At 56.1% G+C, this 21,456-nt stretch overlaps 10 protein-coding genes across 10 annotated transcripts; 5 read left to right on the plus strand and 5 right to left on the minus strand.

Annotated features, from left to right (window-relative positions):
• Nucleotides 1–307: 307 nt before the first annotated feature.
• On the minus strand, nucleotides 308–2,070 carry LTR77_009118 (uncharacterized protein; the record flags this gene model as incomplete). Its single annotated transcript, XM_064806347.1, has 2 exons — nucleotides 308–1,534; nucleotides 1,612–2,070. 2 exons carry the CDS (start codon nucleotides 2,068–2,070, stop codon nucleotides 308–310), a joined length of 1,686 nt encoding a protein of 561 aa, XP_064655673.1.
• A 2,603-nt stretch (nucleotides 2,071–4,673) lies between these two features.
• ssb2 (Replication factor A protein 2) lies at nucleotides 4,674–5,555 on the minus strand (the record flags this gene model as incomplete). The annotated part of the gene is made up of 2 exons (XM_064806348.1): nucleotides 4,674–5,497; nucleotides 5,552–5,555. 2 exons carry the CDS (start codon nucleotides 5,553–5,555, stop codon nucleotides 4,674–4,676), a joined length of 828 nt encoding a protein of 275 aa, XP_064655674.1.
• A 248-nt stretch (nucleotides 5,556–5,803) lies between these two features.
• Nucleotides 5,804–8,491, plus strand: DBP10 (ATP-dependent RNA helicase dbp10; the record flags this gene model as incomplete). The annotated part of the gene is made up of 1 exon (XM_064806349.1): nucleotides 5,804–8,491. The coding sequence occupies one exon, from the start codon at nucleotides 5,804–5,806 to the stop codon at nucleotides 8,489–8,491; it is 2,688 nt and encodes an 895-aa protein (XP_064655675.1).
• Nucleotides 8,492–8,614: 123 nt separating this feature from the next.
• PAT1 (DNA topoisomerase 2-associated protein pat1) lies at nucleotides 8,615–11,133 on the minus strand (the record flags this gene model as incomplete). Its single annotated transcript, XM_064806350.1, has 2 exons — nucleotides 8,615–9,341; nucleotides 9,395–11,133. The coding sequence occupies 2 exons, from the start codon at nucleotides 11,131–11,133 to the stop codon at nucleotides 8,615–8,617; spliced, it is 2,466 nt and encodes an 821-aa protein (XP_064655676.1).
• Nucleotides 11,134–11,723: 590 nt separating this feature from the next.
• Nucleotides 11,724–13,149, plus strand: KRE2 (alpha 1,2-mannosyltransferase 2.4.1; the record flags this gene model as incomplete). Its single annotated transcript, XM_064806351.1, has 2 exons — nucleotides 11,724–13,023; nucleotides 13,085–13,149. 2 exons carry the CDS (start codon nucleotides 11,724–11,726, stop codon nucleotides 13,147–13,149), a joined length of 1,365 nt encoding a protein of 454 aa, XP_064655677.1.
• A 1,100-nt stretch (nucleotides 13,150–14,249) lies between these two features.
• Nucleotides 14,250–16,194, plus strand: TBF1 (TTAGGG repeat binding factor; the record flags this gene model as incomplete). Its single annotated transcript, XM_064806352.1, has 2 exons — nucleotides 14,250–14,996; nucleotides 15,049–16,194. The coding sequence occupies 2 exons, from the start codon at nucleotides 14,250–14,252 to the stop codon at nucleotides 16,192–16,194; spliced, it is 1,893 nt and encodes a 630-aa protein (XP_064655678.1).
• A 1,440-nt stretch (nucleotides 16,195–17,634) lies between these two features.
• Nucleotides 17,635–18,239, minus strand: MRP20 (mitochondrial 54S ribosomal protein YmL41; the record flags this gene model as incomplete). Its single annotated transcript, XM_064806353.1, has 2 exons — nucleotides 17,635–18,124; nucleotides 18,178–18,239. 2 exons carry the CDS (start codon nucleotides 18,237–18,239, stop codon nucleotides 17,635–17,637), a joined length of 552 nt encoding a protein of 183 aa, XP_064655679.1.
• Nucleotides 18,240–18,531: 292 nt separating this feature from the next.
• On the plus strand, nucleotides 18,532–19,151 carry LTR77_009125 (uncharacterized protein; the record flags this gene model as incomplete). The annotated part of the gene is made up of 3 exons (XM_064806354.1): nucleotides 18,532–18,635; nucleotides 18,688–18,794; nucleotides 18,847–19,151. The coding sequence occupies 3 exons, from the start codon at nucleotides 18,532–18,534 to the stop codon at nucleotides 19,149–19,151; spliced, it is 516 nt and encodes a 171-aa protein (XP_064655680.1).
• A 335-nt stretch (nucleotides 19,152–19,486) lies between these two features.
• Nucleotides 19,487–20,288, minus strand: RIP1 (ubiquinol--cytochrome-c reductase catalytic subunit rip1; the record flags this gene model as incomplete). The annotated part of the gene is made up of 2 exons (XM_064806355.1): nucleotides 19,487–19,908; nucleotides 19,988–20,288. The coding sequence occupies 2 exons, from the start codon at nucleotides 20,286–20,288 to the stop codon at nucleotides 19,487–19,489; spliced, it is 723 nt and encodes a 240-aa protein (XP_064655681.1).
• A 307-nt stretch (nucleotides 20,289–20,595) lies between these two features.
• POA1 (ADP-ribose 1''-phosphate phosphatase) lies at nucleotides 20,596–21,423 on the plus strand (the record flags this gene model as incomplete). The annotated part of the gene is given in 2 exon segments (XM_064806356.1): nucleotides 20,596–20,966; nucleotides 20,985–21,423. The coding sequence occupies 2 exon segments, from the start codon at nucleotides 20,596–20,598 to the stop codon at nucleotides 21,421–21,423; spliced, it is 810 nt and encodes a 269-aa protein (XP_064655682.1).
• Between the last annotated feature and the right edge of the window lie 33 nt (nucleotides 21,424–21,456).

Below are 21,456 nucleotides of genomic sequence, written 5' to 3' on the forward strand. Positions count from 1 at the left end.
TAGCGGGTTTTGTATAATAGCTATATTGGCACAGCGAAGGCGTGTTTGGGTATCATCAGAAAGTACTGTAGCATATCTGGCGACCTCAGCCAGCCGCCTGTTGTACATTGCTTCTCCTCGCTCTCGACTATGTCGTGCCTTGTTGAAAGCTTCTGATTAAATCAAGGATCCTCCTGGCCGCTTTTTGGCGCTCCCATCTATAGCAAGCAGATCATTACCCCATGTCGTTTCTCTGCATGCTATCGTTCACATCATTACTGTTTTTGGAAACGGTGCTGTGTTCTCCCGTTGTATTCTGGTCGCATGATCACTGTATTATATCTTCAATGCCCACGCGTCGCTTCTTCCGCGGCGTCTCCTGATCGTCATCACCATCATCGGATGCTGCTCGCTGCTGCGTCGCACTCTCCTCAGGCCTACTGCTGCTCGACGACCCAGCTTGCGCCGAGGTTTGCGCAGCGGAGGCTCCAAGGAATGGTGCTAGCTGGACGGGGGGTTCACGTTGTTGGCTTGGCTCCTGGGATGTTGGGCGACCGATGTAGGGCGAGGCTAGTGCAGGTAGCTCCATGGTCGGCTGCTGGCCGGCTGGAAAGGGTGGAGGGAGCTGTTGGCTTGGTTGCAGAGTTTGATAGGGTGTAAACGGGCTTGCCAACTGAGGTGGAGCGCGAGGACTTGGTGATGGTCCTTGGCCGAACGTGCTTCGCTCAGAAGGCGGTGGTAGGTAGCCATAGCTCGGCGGCGGATATTGTGGAGCTTGTAGAGGTTGTTGAGCAATCGGTTGTCGCGGTGCCTCCGCCCTCATAGCGGTGGGAGACACGTAGCCTTGTGCTGCTGGAGGCCGCGGACGAAAAGTGGGAAGTGTAACGGCGACGAAATATACATGTGCTTTCGCGAGCCTGACGCGGGCAGGAAAAGCTTCAGCAGGCGCACCAGGTTGATTGCGTGCCCAAGTGTATGTGCGGTCAGCGAACGGTTGTGACAGCCGGTCCAAGTCAGCTTCCGAGACATTCTGCAGTGGGTCTTGACCCGGCTCCAGTATGGGTGGCATGAAAGTAGGATCGATCAATTCTCGTTCCGCTCGTAGATTGTTCCGGATGGCCTGAAAAGACTCTTCGTCTGCCGGCGCAGTGAAAACACTAAGATGCTGACCATTCAAGTTCCGGCCTCCCGCTAGTATCGATTGAAACGGCTCGTTGGCTCTGATGACTCGTAGATCAAGATCGAGGTATGCGGTCGGAATCTCCGACGGGGCAAGCTCTCTGCTAGGAGGCGGCATCGCAGGCGGTGGCGGTAGCATCATGCCAGCTGGCGCGAACATTGGCGTTGGTATGCTCGAAGGCGACGAACCTTCGCTGGCCTGGGACCGCAACGAACGCAGGGATTCCGTCCGACGATGCTTAGTTCCGGTGATCGGTCTCGAAGCTGAAGCCTCAGCCTGTGCTTGTGCAGACGATCCTGCTGCGGGCTCTCGTACCATCTGTTCAACATTGAATTCGCCTTCCTCGCGTAGCCTTGGACGGCCGCGTTTCTTGTGCTGGACATCGTAGCAAGTATCCTTGTCGGCATTAGCTTGAATTCACCCATACCTTGTCCATTAACCATAATACTCACCTGCTTGCCAGAGGCTACACACCTTGCGCAAGGGCGCTGCACGTCGCAGCTTAAATGAGCTCGCTTGCAGTTGATGCACGCAGATGCGACGTGCGCTTTAGACTTGCGCGCTGGACGAGCTAACGTGGACCCCGCTGGTCCTGCAGCAGAGCTCACTCCCAGAGGTGCAGGAACTGCAGAGGCACCGTACCCTCCCGTAACGACGGGTGCGGCCCCTTGATATAGTCCAGGCTGCGTAGGGTATGTCGTAGGATATGGGTAGTTGCTCGCATAAGGCGATGGTCCAAGGGGTGCTCCAGCAGGCGGTCCGTATGACGGAGGAATTGATGGCGGAAACGAAAACGCCGAAGTGAAAGGTACAACGGGCGCAGAGGTCAAAGGTTCGCCAGGCGCAGAGCTCACGATCTCAGGCTGAGTAGATGTTGGTGGTTGGCGAGGTGGTGAAGGCGGATTTGACATGGGTGGAGAAGGATATTGAATGTTTCTAAGAGCACTCGTCCCCAAGAAAGCGTCGAATTTGCGTTTGGTCGAGCGATTGCAACCCGGGACGTTCACTGCCAGATGCGGGAAAAGAGCAAAATGGTTGGTCGCGGTCTGCACACTCATTGCTTCCTTGAGTCGCCTGGTAATGGATGTCTGTTAAGAGCGCTCTGAGGTGTCTTCGACTGTGCCGCTTCAACGATTCATGGCGATGTCGTTCATCTAGCAGTGTGTTGATGCTGAATTTTGCTGAGTAGTAGTCGCGCGGCCAAAAACAGGATGCAGTGGTTGAGATCCGTTGCCTTCGATATCAATCCGGTGTGATCGACTCTGCTCACGAGCCCAACTTTGGTTGGCTAGTAGAAAGTTGTTGTATTTTGGGCTGGTACGACGACGGCACTAAATCCGAGAAGAATTGATTGACGGTATGCAGTGTGTTAGTATTCACATGCGTAAGCCAGGAAGAAATCATCAAAATCGCAACACTCGCAGCAGTCAAGTGTCCGGTGCTGAGGTGCTGCTTCCGAAACATACGGGTCGGCTGGCCTCCATTTCGGAAAAGCTTGGAGCATATGCAAGAATAGAGCAAAGGACCCTAAAAGTCGTTGCGAAGCCACAGTCGTACTGATCTGCAAACTGTCAATACCTATAAAGTTCCGTGGCTGGTGATTTGCTTGTATACATTGTTAACCGAGTCAGTTTTCCAAATACAGCAGGTTCTCTCTTTCTTCAGCGGAGCGTGTCACTGCGCTCACCCACATTGTAGCCATTCGCGGTCCGCGAGCCTTGGCTGTCAACCCTGGGGTGAGACACAATTCATAGACAGTCTTTGGTAGATCAGCTCCGCATATCTTCTCTAGATGCCTAATAACCGCCCGGCTGGTAAAGGCGAGATAGCTGTCCCCAGATGCAGATCTACCGCCGAGAATGGCGGGCGGTCGAGGAGATCTGTCCTGTAGAGCTCCCTCCTACTCGGAGAGCAGCCGGGCCACTCCGCGGCGACAGCTTGTGCTTGGATACATACAGGGATGATCGTACCTGCGCTCAGTCAAGTACCAACCAGAAGAATCCGCACTGCTTCGGTGAGCAACCGCAATGGAGTAGCCCCTGTGCCCAGTGGGCCCCAAACCGAGGCGCTGGACCACGGTGCCAAGGATGCTTCTGAAGAAGGCCGTGGAGTAGGTCAAGCCTGATGCTAACGCGGACCCGCACCAGCTGGGAACCCGCTTTCTGCACGCAACGGGCAGTGGGGTCGAGTCATCCAACGACGTCAACGACAGGCCTCCAAACCACCACACCGGCATGCGCGGTAACCTTCTGAGCGCGGCCCGCGAAGCGTAGCAGCCAGATCTCCGACGCACTACGGAGATCTCATCAAGGATTAGAGGTCGACGTGCAGCAAGATGGAGAGCCGAAGGTAGCAGAGTCCGAAGCCCTTCTGCCAGGCCTGCAGTTGCGGACGAAGACACGGGGGTGTGACGGGCTGAGTCCCGAGACATGGCCTGGCGATATAGGCGGCGCGGGGGCGGTATTACTGTTGCCAATGTGGGAGGGCGGGTATGCATTGTGATGGCCTTTGACGGGCTGACGTTGAAATCGGAGAGTCGGAGATCGCCCTGGCGCCAAAGTCTAAGTTTTGCCCTAGTGCTAGCTCAATCTGAACCGCACTTTCCAAGACTCCACCTCTTCTTCTTGCTTTTGACCAGATGAGAGGGAGCACTCCTTCGGCTTCCAATACTAATCACAAAGACAGGTCTCATGACCATCACACTTTGCACTCTCTGTCAACAAATGCCAAAATCTGAAGACAACCATCAAGTCTGGCAGTGGTATAACTTCAACCGTTGTGGCTAAATATATTCTCCGAAAGCAAAGCTGGATACGAAGGCAGCCCGAGTGCTTGAACGAGATGCGGCTCAACAGCGAAAAAGCCTTCTTCTGCACCTCCCGCCGCGGGACGTGAGCGTGAGGCGTCAAGGTGTCGTCGGCAAATTTGTTGCGTGCTCTCCGATTCGGCTGATGGTCGCTGAGATGAATGAACATCAGTGCGCGGATCAGGATCAGATCGTGCACGTGCAATATCGAAATGGCTATTTCCGGACGATTCAATCAATCTGTTCATCTTTCATATCGTGTTCGATACCAGATCCATGGAATGGTTTGGCTACAGTAAAGAATGGTTCTCAAGCTGTCAGCTCGGTCGATGACGAGATTGGAAAGATGCAGGTACGAGGCTGCAAGTGCAGAGTCTCCGGCGGAAGCGAGTGGAAGCGAGCTGCAAGCAAGGGTAGGTAAGGTATCTCTTTGGTGTTGGTGTGGAGGGGCAAACATAGGCGACGGAGGATGGACTTCTCCCTCTAGCTTCGTTAATCTGCATAGCGACAATTTGAGCCACTTCCAGCTGGACGCTGGTTGGGGTCAGGCCGGACAGGACAGGAGGACCTGCGTCCCGTCCTTCACGGTGGTAGTCCCGCTGGGTCCTCAATATGGCTGACAAACCGTCTGGTCAATGGCCCTCGAGATGCCTTTCGCCCACGAGGGCAACTGCTCTTTCGTCTTGCTCCTCTCGTGCCCATGCCCGCTCACACATCCAGCAACGCCCACGTCAGATCATCCACAGTCGTATAGATCAACCCATTATTCTGCAGCTCATCCCCCGCCTTCTGCACTTCCCCAAAATCCATCGAAGTCTGCGCAGCGATCTGCTCGACATGTAACCCTTCCTGCGTCTGCACCGCGTTCTGGATGCAATGCAGCACCTTCTTCGCCCGCAGACTCAAATTCGCCGGTATCGTCGTGGCCGCGCTATTCCCCGCATACCCTCCATCGGTCCCGTCCGCCCCATTCGCCCCGTTCGCTGCCCCAGCACCACCCTTTGCCTGCATCGACTCCAGCGGCCCACGCGAGAAGTGTAGATGCACCGCCGTTGCCTCGAGCAAATGGTACTGCACCTCGTTCAAATCCGCCACGGGCCGAATGATCTGCGCCCCGACATGTCGTTTATTCGCAAACGCCTTCAGCCGTCCCCACACCCTCGCGTACCCCTGCTCCACCAGTCCTCCCGTTCGGCCTTCGTCCGGCGCATCGTTGTCCTTCCACATCTTCACCTCGATAATCCCCGTTCCATCATCGAGCTTGTACGTCACGTTGGTAGTTTGGGTGCTGATGTTGCGGATCTGCCCGACGAAGGTCACCTGTGTTGCTTCGGCGGAGTCAATGATGAAGTGCTCGGCGTCCGGGGAGGGGTGATGGGCGGCGACGAGCTGTTTGATGGTGACGGGGCGGAGGGTGTCGGTTCCGAATTTGCGTTTGGCGCCGCCGCCGGAGTCGGGGTTTTGGGAGTTGGGCAGGAAGCCGCCGCCGTCGCTGTGGCCGGCGGCGGTGTAGGAGGTGGTGTAGCCGTAGTCTAAGATCTTTCATCAGTCTTGGGTGAGAAGAGCGGGGGTGAGTTAGGACGGACCCATGACGGAGGGTGCAATGAACGTATGTTGTCCTGTCCTTGGTCCGAGGTGCGTATCAGTAGGAAGCTGGAGTGGTTCAAAGTGTTGATGATATTCAAATTGGTGTTGAAGCACGCGTCCAGGCAAACGCGCCTGCCCCGCGAAAGCTAAAGTGCTCGCGGAAAGATCCCGCCCTGCCAAGCGAGAGACCGAGAAAAGTTCCAGATTGAACGTCGACATACATGTACACATTCTCTAAGCCAGAAGTGAAGATGCACAGAGCAGCGTCGCCAGCGCTCTCGGAGAATGAGGTCGACATCTCCAAGGGACTATTTGGCAAAGGAGCAGGATACGCCTCGGACAGCGAAGCAGCTTCAGATGCTGGCGTGGAAGACGAGGCGAGCGCGCAAGATGGAGGAAGCGAAGATGAAGACGAGGCTTTCATCGCCGCGACACAGGCCGCTGTCAACCGCAAAGGCGATGGCAAGGCGGCGAAGAAGACTGGAGCGTTTCAGTCTATGGGCTTGAACGCGCATCTGCTCAAGGCGATCCAGCGAAAGGGCTTTACGGTGCCAACGCCGATCCAGAGGAAGACTATACCGATGATACTGGATGGACAAGATGTCGTCGGCATGGCGAGGACGGGTTCTGGCAAGACGGCGGCGTTCGTCATTCCTATGATCGAGAAGCTAAAGTCGCATTCGGCCAAGGTTGGCGCGAGAGCTGCTATCTTGTCGCCGTCCCGCGAACTGGCTCTGCAGACGTTGAAGGTGGTTAAGGAGATGAGCAAGGGCACAGATCTGCGGACTACTTTGTTGGTAGGTGGTGACAGTCTCGAAGAACAGTTCAGCAGTATGGCAAGCAACCCGGACATAATTATCGCCACGCCCGGCCGATTCGAGCATCTTAAAGTCGAGATGCGCTTGGAGCTTTCAAGCGTGCGGTATGTGGTCTTCGATGAGGCAGACAGGCTGTTCGAGATGGGGTTTGCGGCGCAACTGCACGAGATCATGCACTCGTTGCCTCCTTCCCGTCAGACACTGTTGTTCTCCGCTACGCTGCCGAAGTCGCTTGTGGAGTTTGCACGAGCTGGTTTACAGGACCCGAAGCTCATTCGCCTGGATGCAGAAAGCAAGATGGCGCCTGAGCTGCAGAGTGCATTCTTCACAGTGAAGCGTGCCGAGAAGGAGGGTGCGCTGTTGCACATATTGCAGGATATCGTAAAGATTCCTCCTGGAGCCACCGAAGCAACTCGACGATTGAAAGAGCAAAAGACGACTGGTGGCAAGAAGCGGAAGCGAGGCGCAGATGGTCCAGTGCCCGGCGAGAGCCCATCACCGCACTCCACGGTTGTCTTCGTTGCTACCAAGCATCATGTTGAATACCTCGCTGGCCTACTGAAAGCTTTAGGCTATGCTACCTCCTACGTATATGGCTCTCTGGATCAGACCGCCCGGAAGATGCAAGTGGAAGACTTCAGAACTGGCATGACAAACATACTTGTTGTCACGGATGTCGCAGCCCGTGGACTGGATATTCCAGTGCTCGCAAACGTCATCAACTATGACTTCCCGTCGCAGCCAAAGATTTTTGTGCACCGTGTCGGCCGAACAGCGAGAGCCGGTAAAGCCGGGTGGAGTTACAGCTTAATTGCTGAACACGATCTAGCTTACCTTTTGGACTTGCAACTGTTCTTGAGCAAGAAACTTGTGGTCGGACGTGTTCGCAAAGAAGATGGAATGTTCAAGAACGACATCGTCGTGGGTGCCATGGTTCGAGACAAGGTCGAGCGCTGCTGCGAAGAGGTGAGCAAAATCATTGAAGACGATGAAGACCTTATCTCGACTCGAGAAGTTGCCGGCAAAGGCGAGAAGCAGTATCTGCGCACCCGCAATTCTGCGTCTGCAGAAAGTGTCAAGCGTGCCCGACCGCTTGCGCACGGCGAGACGGCGAAAGGCACTAATATGCTATTCGAGCCCGACGAAGACGCCGACGCCGAACAGCAGAGGCTTGATATGCTTGCGAGAGTGAGTGGCTTCAGACCGCAGGAGACTGTGTTTGAGATTGGCAGGAAAGGCAACAGCAGCACTGCTGCGGATATCATGCGGAAGCGTAGGGCAAGAATAGAGCCCAAGCACCAAGCTGATAAAGACGAGGAGGATCTCGAAGACGCTCCACCAACCAACGGGACCGCAGACATCGACGTCGAGTCAGACGACGAACTCATGCTCACCCGCCCGGACGTCGACATGGACGAAGCCTCCGAAGACGAGCTCGACCTCACCTTTACCAAACCTTTTAATCCCAGCAACAAGTCCAAGTCCACCACCTACCAAGACTCCGAACACTTCATGGGCTACACGCCCACCACCCTCAACCTCGCCGAAGACCGCGGCTACGGCGTCGCCTCCGGCGGCACCAACTCGTCCAACTTCGTCTCCGCCGCCGCAGACGCCACCATGGACCTCACAAACGACGAGTCGAAATCCTTCGCCGAGCCCTCCCGCTCCCGCGGTCTCCGCTGGGACAAAAAGGGCAAGAAGTACGTCTCCAAAGCCCACGACGACGACGGCTCGAAGAGCAACACCAAAATGATCCGCGGCGAGAGCGGACAGAAACTCCCCGCCTCCTTCCGCTCTGGCCGTTTCGACGCGTGGCGTAAAGCGAATCGCGTGGCTCGGCTACCGAAGGTTGGAGAAATGGAGCGGAGCGGGGCGCATTTTGCGCAAGGTGGAGGGGAGGGGAAGCGGTTCAAGCATAAGCAGGAGAAGGCGCCGAAGCGGGCGGATAAGTATCGAGATGATTACGAGAGCAGGAAGAAGAGGGTGGCGGCGGCGAAGGAGAGGGGTGGGGAGGGCAAGGGAAAGAGTGAGTTGAGGGGTGTAGAGGATGTGAGGAAGTTGAGGCGGGAGAAGGGGAAGAGGAGGGAGAAGAATGCTAGGCCGAGTCGGAGGGGTTGAGTGTGTAGATCGAATGGTTAATACGTGATGAATGAAATGTGCTATCCTCGCCTTTTTACCCAGTGGTTGGTGGTCGTGAAATCCATTTCTCCTATTTTCTACACACCTCCATCACGACTTCCATCACCCAAGCAACTCAACATCCAACCCAATAGCCCGCATAAACAAATTCACCTCCCCCAGCTTCTTCCCCGCCAACTCCTGCGGCAACCCCTTCGCCACCCCAACCGTCTCCATCACCCGCTCCTTCACCCCCAACACCAACCGCTGCTGCTGATCCGGACTCGCGCCCACCCCCATCGCCGCGAGGAACTGCCAGACATACACGTCGTCCGCGGCAGCCACGTTCGTCGTCGTGGGGAAAATGTACGGTAGCACGGGTTCGATGGTGTCGAACAAGCGGGAGTAGAGCTGTTGCCACTGCTGCTTGTCGTCTTGGTTCGCGTTGGGTGGTAAGGAGCCGGCGACGAGTTCGGCGCGAGAGATGAGCATGGTGAGCATGCTGACGCCGATCCTCGTGCGCAGGATGCTCTGCACGTGTACGCGCTCGAGCACGAGGCCGAGGAGCCCGACCATGATTTCTAGTCGCGCCTCGTTGACGTAGTTGAAGAGCGGCGGCATGATGCAGGCGTCGAAGAGGGCGATTTCCTCGCGCACGCGGACGGGGAGGGGCGTGTTGTCCGCGGGCGGGTAGGCGTCGCGCACGACGTCGAGGGAGTCGAGGTGGATGACGATGAGGGTGAGCATGGTGAGACGCTGTTGGTCGTCAAGGTGGCGGAAGAGGCGGGGGATGATTTTTTTGGATTTGGAGAGGGCGAGGAGGGCGATGAAGGGGTGGGGTGTTGTGGGGCTGGCAGTCGTCAGCTTGGAGGCACAATGAGTAGGTGGGAAGGAAAGACGTACTTTGGCTGGATTGGTTCCATGACCTTTGTCGCTTCCCAGAGATTCTGGTTGAGGTGTTGCAGCTCGGTGCGCCACTTGATGTGGCCTTCGATCTTGTCGGGAGGACTCTCTTCGTTAGGCGGCTCAGGCATTTTGCGCTCGTGGTCTTCAAGGATCATGAGGGAGGTGAAGAGGTGTTCGACGTCTCGCAAAGCTGCTTTACGATCGGCGACGGTGGTTTGGCGTGCAGGTCGCATCCTGCTTTCGGAGTCCGCGCGCTTGAGGTTGAGCAGCGGCCGTGGAGTCTTGGAGTTGCTGAAAGCAATCTTGCCGAGAGAGCCTTCGACAACGAGGCTCTTGTTCTTTGGTCTCGCTTTGGCTGCTTCTACAGCACGAGCGACCTGCTGCTCCATGCGCTGGACGTGGTTGTCGCCACCTCTGGGCTGATTCCTATTCCTCCCATGGCCGTAGCGACTGCCAGTCTGGAATAGATATGTCTGTGCGAAATGGCTCAATGGCTGACCTGGCCCACTCCTTGGAGGAGCACGGATTTGCGAGTAGACGTGGTAGTAAAAGTCCTCAGCCAGCTGCTCCTCACTTCCCATAGCATTGTCGACGCCACCAGTGGCAGTCAACAGTTGCTGCAATTGTATGCGCGTGATAAAGTTCTTGTCCTGAGGCGTCATCAAGCCATTGTTCTTGCTGAGTAGGAAGATTTTGTGGTTTCGTTTGGCCCGCTTGGCTTCTTCTGCGAGGTATGTTTCGCGTTCTTCGTTTGACATGTTCATCATCTGCTGTGCTTGGGTGATTGGAGGGCCATTGTACGACGGGCCGCGGTTGTGCGAGACAGGCTGCATGGGCGCACGTGGCTGCTGAGGCTGGCCTGGTGGTGCTCCCATGGGCATTTGCACTGGATGCTGCTGTTGAGTAGGGTAGGGAGGCTGGCCTTGAAAGTCTTGCGACTGCGGCCGGCCTTGCTGCTGGGGAGTATGCTGGCGCTGCAGTATCTGTGGTGCGCGCTGATTGTAACCAGGCATTGGCTGCTGCATCTGAGGCTGTTGCTGTGGCGGCTGTTGCTGCTGCTGAGGTCTCTGCAAGATCTGGACAGGTGGCCGTGTCTGGTCCTGTTGTGGAGGCGCTGGGCCAGGGGAGCCCACACCAAGCATGTCCCTCAAACCCTGGCTCTGCCTCTCCGTGTCCTGAACAGGCGGTGTCGGCCTGGATTGAGAGCGCATCATGGCTTCCACCTCCTCCACGCTCATCATCTTCCTCGCCGAGCTATCTTGCTTTGCCTGCTGTTCGGCCGGCTTCTTGTTGTTGGTGCTCAATTTGCCCCATATCGATGCATCTGCCTCCAGCTTGGGGATGTATTCTGGCTCTCGGTACGCCTCATAACCCGACTTCTTTTGCTTAGACGGCTGCGCATACTGCATTGGCTGGCGGGCATGATGCAGCGCTTCCTCTTCCAACAGCTCGCCTCTCATCCGGCTCGTCTGTCCAGCGAAGTCAAAGTCCTTGCCCACATCTTGCCTCGTGACAGGCTCTTCACTTCCAAACGTGTCGTCATTGAAAGTGTCTCCCGACTCGTCCAGGTTCAGACCCAGGCCATCGTAGGTGTCTTCGAAGTCCAGAGACTCTTGGTTGCCCGCATCCTCTCGCCTCAAGCCGCCGAAAGGGTCGTGCTGCTGGAACATGCTCTGTCCGCCCGTTTGTCCTTGTCGGTCGCGCGGCAGGTTGGTGTCAAAGCCGAAGAAGGACATACTGGCTGCTTCGACCAGTCGGCCCGTGATCGGATGTCAATGAATGTGTTGTTTGTGTTATACCATCCACGTTGTAGTAATGTGTGCTGTATGGTGTCTGATTCGATGTCAGAGCTCATATTTCGTGGGTTGACGTCTGTTCTCGCACCAGCCACAGGCGGGAAAGCCCACTTGCAGGATCTAGATAAGCTCCCGAGATTCCGCCGCCACACGGAGAACTATCTTGGGCCCCCTTGCGTATTGCTTGAACTCAACTGGTGGTTGACGCGGCTTGAAAAGGCGCCTTTGATTAACACCTGCTACAAAACGTTCTCGTTGTGCGACCAGAGACGACATCCCTTTCTCCACCACCTACTTTCCCAATTCCTATCTTCCTGGATTGCTCAACCACCCACTGTGTCATTCCCTATACCACGATTTGTCCTTAGGAGCCCTCCGTGTCTCCGTCGAACGGCTTACTGCGTCAGCGCACGCGGGCAGAAAGAAGCACACGGGACGGCGAAGGACATTGCGCGGAGTCGGCGAAATCCTTTGTGCGAGGCAATACGAAGGAGAAGGCAGAGCGGACACCTCCCCAAAGAGACGCCGATATGGCGGGCTCGACGCGATACATCCGCTACATCCTGCTGGCGTTCGTGACACTGGTCGTCATCTTCTTCATCTCCTCATCCTCGAGCACCGTCGATGACCGAGTAAAGTCGGCGACAGACTTGCTGAAGAAGCAGGGTTCCCTGTTCAAAGGCCACTCGCCATCATCAGACTCGACATCACCATCCCCTCCCAAACCACCCCCTCGCTTCCACAGCGATGAAGAACACGACACCTCCGGCCAGGTGCTCGGCAACCCACCCTCACTCTCTGAGGAATCGCCCCCCGAACCCATGCCGAGCGGGCACTCGAACGCGACCTCACCCAACCCCTCCTCTCAAAAACTGGGCACCAACAAGCAGCCCTTCACCCACAACCCCGTTGCCCCCGGCGAGCGCATGAATGCCACCTTTGTCACCCTCGCCCGCAATAGCGACGTCTGGGAAATCTCACGCAGCATCCGACAAGTCGAAGACCGCTTCAATCGCAACTACGGCTACGATTGGGTCTTCCTCAATGATGACGAGTTCGACGACACCTTCAAAAAGGTCACCACCACCCTCACCTCTGGCCGCGCACGGTACGGCAAAATCGGCGAGGACCACTGGGGCTTCCCATCTTGGATCGACCAGGAGAAAGCCGCCACGGTCCGAGAGGAGATGCGCGAGAAGAAGATAATCTACGGCGACAGCATCTCCTATCGCCACATGTGCCGCTACGAGTCCGGCTTCTTCTTCCGCCACCCTCTAATGATGGAGTACGAGTACTATTGGCGCGTCGAGCCCAGCATCGAGCTATTCTGCGACGTCTCCTACGACCCCTTCAAGTATATGGCAGAGAACAACAAAAAATATTCCTTCGTCCTTTCGCTCTACGAGTACCGCGAAACCATCCCCACGCTCTGGGATAGTGTGAAGAATTTCACGCAATCCTTCCCGCAGCACATTGCCAAGGACAACGCCCTCTGGTGGATCTCCGAAGACGAGGGCAAGAACTACAACAACTGCCATTTCTGGTCCAACTTCGAGATCGGTAGCCTGGAATGGCTGCGCAGCGACGCTTACATCGACTACTTCACCCATCTGGACAAGGATGGGGGGTTCTTCTACGAGCGATGGGGTGACGCGCCGGTGCATTCGATTGCGGCGGCACTGATGCTGCCGAAGGATGAAATTCATTTCTTTAATGATATTGCGTATTATCACGTGCCTTTCACGCACTGTCCAACTGGCGAGCAGACACGACTCGACCTCAAGTGTCACTGCGACCCGAGTCACAACTTCGACTGGAACGGCTACTCATGTAAGTTCATTCCGCTCCCTTCCTCGCTTGGCTAGAGGAATGAATGCTAACCCGTGTGCAGGCCTGGCAAGATGGTACGATATGAACGACTGGGAAAAACCTGAGGGGTGGCAGGATGAGCAGTGACTACAGGACAACCGGTCTTTCCGCTGGGAATGGCCTTTTGTGCTGCTTGGCGCGCTTATTGGAATGCTCGTTGTGCTCGTTGGCCTGCTCATGATCCGGCCTTGCTTGAAGCTCTACCGTCGACTACGGTGGCAGGGCGTCGCACGGTTCGCGGACGAGAGAGCTGCAATCCTTGATCCCAAGGTGGCGGGCGGCGGGCTGAGAGGCATAGAGAAGGGGACACCGAGCTAGTGGTCTGGCTCGCTGACTCTGCCTCATGCTCCGAGTCACTCGCAGCTGCGACGGACAGCATTTGTACTTCCTTTGCATCAGACGGCGAACGGCAGGATGACCGATTGAAACGGCCTGAATTTCTGCATGGTCCAGCGGCGGGGGAAAGGGCAGGACCGAGTCCCTTCTGCGTATCTGTGTTATGACATCTGTAGATATACATTAGCATGGCAAATGGAGTCTGCTTGACTGTGGAGGAATTGTTCCAGCAGTGCAGATAAGTCATGTCGTATTAATAAGTGAGCGCGGTAGGAGTCAAGACTATGGCGCACGCCATATGACGCCGGCAACGCGATCCCGAAGCGCTGGAGCGCTGCCTCTGCTCCAAACGAACAACGTGGGCGCCGACTAGCCCTCTTCAGCCGCAGAAAGACCGCCTACTTGACATCTCGCGATTACTTTTGCTTTCCATCTCCTGACCAAGCTCCCAATCTCCCGTCCCCGATTTCCCGCCGTCGATGATAGAGCCCAAGTTTGGCTCGTGGCACGACAATCTAGGGCTCAGAAGGAACCTGGCAGCCCTGAGCCCTCGCGCTCACAAGCCCTAACTCCACCCAACCTCACGGGAAAATGGACGCTGCAGGTGAGAAAGTGCGCTCTCACTCAATGTCCACGCTTATCCCCTCCCGTTGTCGAGCTGTTACAGGTTGGGGAGATGGATGCTGTGGACGGGCGTGCCCTAACACAGCTATGGACGCTATGGATGGATTTATCATCGGTCTGGACTTTTGTTGAACTGAAATGGGCTAACGGTGTGTGCGGGGTGTGCAGTGATTCCTACTACCGCGTATGCGTATCGCGGTCGACAGTCGGGGCAGGATGGATTCGCGATGCCTGCTGCACCGTCGCGGATGGGCGTGAGGCGGAGACGTGGTAATGGGAATGGGCATGGCGATTACGGTGCGGCATCCTCCGACGCTGCTGCTGCTGCTGCATGGGGCCAGCAGAGCTCCGCTGCAGTCACACATCACCAGCAGCAGCAGGCCTACGGCCCATCAGCAGGGCTCTTCGGCGCACCTCCCGCTTCGGGCTCTGGCGACTACGGCGCTGCGCCGAGTAGTGGGGAGGTCGTCGGCGGTAGTGGTAATGGAAACGCTACTAACCCTACTGCGAGAGCTTTCGCGGATGAGCAAGCGAGCGGTCATCACTGGCACGCTGCGGGCGCGCATGCTGCTGGCATGAACGGGATGAATAGCAACGTGTCGCCGTACCCGGATGTGGCTAGCTATTCGCAGCAGCCGTATTTCTACCAGCAGACGCATCCGAGTACTTATAACTCGCCGTGGCCACCGCCTGGGGAGGGTGCTTTTCAGGAGGGAGAAGGTTATCAGAGTGCTGGTGCTATGCCATATTTTCCTCCGCACGCTACAGCGGACGCAGGGATGGATGGCACTGATGGACAGCAGCATATGGTGCAGTATGGGCAGGATCCTGCCAGTGGGCAACCGTTCAGCTACGCTTCAGGGAATGAGAATGGAGTGCCGCGAAGCGATGTACCGCAACAGGCGTCGGCGTTCTTGTATGAAGATGCTAGTATGCATTTGAAGATACAGAGTCTGCCGATATTGGAGAATCTGGTGAGTTGGCCAGCCTCTGTTCACTAGATCTACCTCACTGATGGGCTGCAAGGCTACCCAACTCATCCACACAATAGCCAAAGCCAGCTTCCCGCAAATCCAAGAAATCATGCGCGCCAACGACGACGAAGAGAGCCAGGCCTACACCACGCTCAAAAGTCTGTTCGACCAGACCCGGAAAGTGTATTCTCGAGAGACGCCCTTCATCGACGCCATTGCCATCCAAATGTTCCAGCCTTCGCAACAGGAGACCATCCGCAAAGCCAACATTGCCACCTTCCTCTCCTCCATCCTGGGTGCGCATGATGTGAGCTTCTTCCACCTAAACGAGTTCTTTATGGAGACGTTTGTCCCGCTCGGACATCGGCTGTTGAAGTGGCAAGGGGCGGTATACCTGGAGCTGAAGACGCAGACATATATCTCTGCTCTGATCAATAGCGACGGCAGTCCCGAAGCGATGCTCGACGAGTTGTTCCCTCTGGACCTGGACGCGCAAATTCTGACCCGACACCCCGATGCACCGAGCCTATCGCCTAGTGAGCAAGACTTCATCGACCGGAGTCGAGCGCGGAAAAGCTACCTTCTCGCCGAAGAATCCGCAGGCGAAACGGTGGGCGAGCTACCGAAGAAGTACCAATGGCAAGAGTTCGTCCGCGAGTTCGCCGTAAGCGTCAGCAAAAACATCGACGCCATCATGAACGTCCCCGGCGGCAGCAGCGACCGTCGAGGCAACACCTCTCAGACCATCCGCGACCCACTCACCGCCCCTAAGAACTCTTCCACCACTGACGGCACCGCCACGAGAAAACCCACCGCCCCCAGCTCCGCGATGCGACAGCCATGGTCGAAAGCCGAAGAAGACGCCTTGCTCTCTGGTCTCGAAAAAGTCGCGGGGCCGCACTGGTCGCAGATTCTCGCTCTATACGGCCGAGGCGGGTCAGTGAGTGAGGTGCTGAAAGATCGAAACCAAGTGCAGTTGAAGGACAAGGCGAGGAATTTGAAACTGTTCCATTTGAAGATGGGGAACGAGGTGCCGGCGGCGCTAAGGCAGGTTACGGGGGAGTTGAGGAAGAGAGGGGGTGCGAGGGCGAGGGCGGCGATGGGAGTTGAGGAGGAGGGGGATGATGGGGAGGAGATGGATGTTGAGAGGAGTGCGAGAGGGAAGGGTTCGGGGAGGAGGAAGGGGAAGAAGGGGTGAAGGGGGGTTTTGAGTGGGGGATTACTGGTTTTGGGTTTCAAGATGCTTGGTTTGCAGGGGCGGAAAGGCTGGACGAGACGACTATAGGGACCCAAGGACTGCTGCAGCTGATCGCGATCTCCATTGTGCGACATCATCGTCGCCATCTGCGCCGCAAGGCCTTTTCCTCGAGGACGCCACAATCGCAAATTTCTGCCCTGCTCGTTCAGCTGGCGCCGAATATTGGGAAGCTATACGATCCATCGCCCGAAGGGTGACCGCTGGAGGAGTCCCATGCGAGCCTGCCTATCATACTTGGGGTGGGTGAAAGGAAAACGTGGGTGCTGGGCACTGTAGCCCACCAATCTCGCAACGCAGCTTGCATAATTCGCTTCGCACCGTTCGTAACAGCGCTATGTTATGCCAAAACCTCTCTTCCTCGTGCCACCTTGACTATGTTGACCATTTGCAGCGTTCTCCCCACGCTCGTTCGATACCTAGAAAGGCGCCCACCGAATCAGCGCGCTCATTTGGCGGTTGGTATTCGTAGGTCGTTCGGTGGCGTTCGTTATATCGAAGGCTGTGCGGCGCCCTGTAGTACTGGCATGCATGAGTTCTAGGCTGGTCAAGCGTTTGAGGTGGCCCTTACGCTGCTCTGGTCTTGCACCGCGCGTGCCTCTGTTCCGCGCAGGCCTCCTGCAAGGGACTTCGTGTCCAGATATTCAACCTCAGCCCTGCTGCCAGCGCCATACCGTAGAGTTGCCCCTTGCGTCCACTGTGCCGTGTAAAGAACCAATGTATCCCGTCCGTCGCCTCTCAGTCCCATAAAAGCCCTGCGCAGCCCCCCAATGAAGTGATGTCGCACCCCAAGCATATGACAGCCGACGCAATCTCGGTTGCCCTTCGCACCGCCTCACATCAAGTATATATTGTTTTTACCAAAAGGTCCTTCCATCTCTAGTACCGACTGCGCGGACCGAGTGTCCACAGCACCAACTTGCTTTAATGGGATCAAAACCATTATCCCCCCCTTTCCCCTAATTCGCCTACACCTTAACAACTTCCTTAAATGCCTCCAGTTCCTCATCCTCTTGGGTCGATCCTGCGCTAGGAATGAATAGAAGCAAATCTGTACGCCTGGTTTCTTTTCTCCTCCGACAGGGGGTTTTCCTTTTGTTAATTCATAGCGGGTTCGAGCTGGGTTTTTGCTGGTGTCAATATTTTTGTGGCGAATTGGGAAGGAGCTCGCCTTTGAATTGATGTCGATTTGTTTTAGCACTTCCGAACGTACCTCATTGTGTAGGCACCGCAAACATCGACTCGTCCAGTCCACGACCAACGACTTGGATATTGGATATTGGTTTTAGCGCGCGCTCCGTCGTTCAGCCGCTAACGTACAGTATTGTACAGTATACACACCTTCTTTAGTAAAACAAGACCCACCGCCAGAAGCACAATGCATCACCGGCCCAACAACCTCCCACTCCCCTTCTCCGCCACCGGCTTCCACTTCACCCTCCCCTCCAACAACGCCTTCGCCTGATCCCGCATCGCTGTCCTCCGCTCCTCATTTCCAATCGTATCCCTCGTCGGCCCCAACGACTCCTGCAATTTTTTCTGCTCCTCCTCACTCTCCTCCATCTCCCCCTTATTCCACTCTGCATAATCCTCCGGCTCCTCGGGCCACACGAACGGCCGCTCCAACTCCACCGTCATGAACTTCGTTGGTCGGGGACGATGCCATCTGCTCGGTTGCGGGCGAGGGATCTTGGGGTCGCCTTCTTGGACGCGGGATTGTTTGACGTAGCTGCGGACGGAGAGGATGCGGACGTCGTAGACGTGGAAGAGGTAGTCGCGGAGGTCGAGCTTGGAGAACCAGGGGGGCACTTGGAATTTGGCGGTGTGGGCGGGGGAGTTGGCGGTCCGGAGGAGGGTGATTGATATGTCGGGGCTATTCGCACGCGTTAGAAGAGGTTCAAACGTGTTAACGGTGGGTGGACATACAGGTGTAGCTCTTTGGTGCCGACTCGGAAGGGCGTGAGTGATGCTCGTGTTGCCATTGCCATGGTTGATACAATTATTGCGATGCGAATTCGCAGCGCTCAACAATCAAACCAGATTCTCTTTCACAACAATACTTCACCGGGCAATCAATGTCACGATCTCACAAGGTCTCGATGTCCTCCAACATTGCGGACGTCTGTCTTGGCTCTTCCGAGATGGAAGTCGCCTACGCCTTCAAAAAATGGTGGCACACACCACTTTGCTCTTCCCCGACCTCGGGATGACATTGCTCGACGGCCAAAAACATGAAGCGTGCAATGCTACCTATAATGTGACACAGATACTAAGACAATCATGCCGCGTCCAACGGCGCCTACTAACGATGACATTGCCTTCTTGAATGAACCCTACAATCCCCTCTACAACCCTCTACCAGCCCGTCCCATCTTGGTCCACCAGTAAGGCCGAACAGTTCCTACACAAGAGTACGATGCTAACTAAACATTCCAGACGAAACAGCTACGACCGCCACGTCTTCGTCGAACGCCCCTGGTTCGGGCACATCCTCTTCGACAACGAGGACTCCGATGCCCGGGACCACTGTGCCGCTGAGCGAAGTACTCATCCCCCATCCCCCCCTTTGCCCCTACCCTACTAACCTCTATCTAGCCTTCCTCTCCTGGCTCCGCCTAGCAACCTACATGGCCGTCGTCGCCGTGGCCATCTTGATATCATTCCATCTCAAGCACGAGCCCACGGCCATTGAACGACGCGTTGCTCTGCCCTTTGGCCTGGTATTCTGGTTCCTGGCGCTGGCGTGTCTGGTGAGCGGGTTAAGTAATTATATCAAGACGGTGAATCGGTACTCGAGGAGGCAGGCGTTGGTGCAGAGTGGGGTGGCGACGCAGGTGGTGAGTACTCTTGACTTTGCTCGCAATTCTGATAAGGTCGGTATGCTGACGCTGGAGTTTTAGGTGTTCACAATAGTTGCAACAGTGATTGTGGCGGCTTGCGTGTTGTTTCTTTCTACGAATGCTACGACGAGATGAGTGCGGCCATCTGGATGCGATTTAGCTCGATGATTAACGACTCTGCTTTGACAGTTGACGCTTCCTGCTTTCGTACGTCTCGCAGATCGCACGTCAGTGATGCAGGTACAGCTTTTGAGGTCTCAGTGAAACTCGATGGGTGTTAGAAAATGCATGTGTAATACGCTAGAAGCCATGTAACTGTACAATTGGCAAACCACCACGCCAGACATCCCTCTATCACTCCACACATCCTCTTCCCTTACTCCTCGAGTCATCCACTAGCCAATAACCAGCGCGCCATCCTCTGGGAAATCATAGGCCGGAACTTCCAGGTTCAGCGGCGCCGGGCCCTTTCTTACTCGCCCAGAAATATCGTAATGGCTACCATGACAAGGACAGAACCATCCACCATAGTCTCCCGCCTCTCCAATCGGCACACACCCCAAATGCGTGCACACGCCCAGCATGATCAGCCACTCCGGCTTCTGCACTCGGTCCTCGTCGGGTTGCGGATCGCGCAGTTGTTTCCAGTCGAAGTCCTCGGCCTCTTTGATCTCGTCGGAGGTGCGGTGGCGGATGAAGACGGGCTTGCCGCGCCACTTGATGATGACGTTCTTGCCCTCGGGGATGGAGGCGAGGTCGACTTCGACTTTGGCCATGGCCAGGACGTCGGCGGAGGCGGACATGTTTTTGAGGAAGTCTGGAATCATGTGTATCAGTATATGCTCAGTGTGCTTGCTCCGCGCATGGCAGTGCAGGAATAGAGAGGGTGTAGTTACCTTGCACGGTGTTCTTCGCCCCCATCGCGCTCAACCCTCCGAAAGCACCCACCATGAAGTACTGGAACATCTTGTTGCCCGTCTCCGTGCCATTCTTGTACTTGCCGAAGCTCGGTATCACGGTCGTGTCCTGGTGGTTGGGGGTCGTGCCGCGGTGGAAGGGGGATTTGAAGTCGGAGTGGGAGGTCGAGGCGTCCGAGACATTGCGCTGTTGGTTCACGAGGGCGGCGGCAGGAGAGCGGATCGCGGGCTGCCGGGGGAGGGTGCGCAGAGCGGTGGTGGCGGCTTTTGTGAGGGACATGTTGGCGGATGGGAGGTGGTGTGCCAATGGGTTGGGGAGATAGAGGTGTCGTCGTCGAGCAAACTGCTGTTTCTCCCCGAGGTGGCTCGTGCAGACTTTGAGAAATGGCTGGAAGCTGATTGGCTGCGCGAAACAACGCTGGAAGCTGCTTTCTGAAGGCAACATTGAACAGCGACTCTACATAAGATACAACACCACCCAGGCTTTTCGCAATCGATCACCGAGATTACTGTATGCACTGCAAAAGCGCTCAATATAAGTTGCTATCATGTCGACGAAGCCGGGTGCGAAGCGTTCCGCAGACAACATGTCCGACCCGAATCAACCTTCCATCATGACGGCCTTTAAGAAGAAACGCCCGAGTAACGGAGGAACAGCGACCACAGACAGGAAGAATACGCAGGCACCTGCGACCAAATCATCGTCCTTCACAACAGTCGCGGGCAAGAGAGACTCATCCCCAACACCCACCCCAGTACCAGCCTCCGCTCAGCACAAGATGAGCTCACCAACCGCCACCGCCGAGATGAGCACAAAACTTCAAGTCACCGAATCCATCGGCGACATCTTCTCAGCCCCAAACAACAGCCTCCTGATCCATGGCTGTAATTGTCAAGCCTCCTGGAGCGCAGGAATCGCAAAAGCCTTCAAAGACCACTACCCGAAGGCCTTTCAGAAGTACGGTGCCTACTGCAGAAAGTGGACGCCAGACCAACTCTTTGGTACTGCACAGCTCATCACACCACCGAACTCTGCTTTTCCGAACAGTAATGCGACTCCCAGTGCACCGACGAACGACGAGGACGAAGGCTTCGCAGACGACGATGCGGATGAAGCAGGAGACCCAGAGACGCACTTCGTCGGATGCCTCTATACATCCCGTCGGTACGGCAAAGGTAAAGACACGCCTAAACGGATTCTGGAAGCGACTAAGCCGGCGATGGAGGATCTGTTGCGCAAGGTCAAGGAGTGGAACGATTCGGTGGATGAGAATCGCAAGATGAAGGAGGTGCGAATGTGCAAAATCAATTCCGGCCTTTTCAATGTCCCGTGGGAGAAAACAAAGGAGGTGCTAGAGAGTATTGAGGTCGAAGAGGGTGGGGTGGCGGAGGTGAAAGTTATCTCGCTGGAGTGAATGGGCGGCGCTGTTCGAACGAGCTATTGTTTG

Source organism: Saxophila tyrrhenica, assembly GCF_035928015.1.
Source record: "Saxophila tyrrhenica strain CCFEE 5935 chromosome Unknown scaffold_16, whole genome shotgun sequence".
Lineage (NCBI taxonomy): Eukaryota > Fungi > Ascomycota > Dothideomycetes > Mycosphaerellales > Extremaceae > Saxophila > Saxophila tyrrhenica.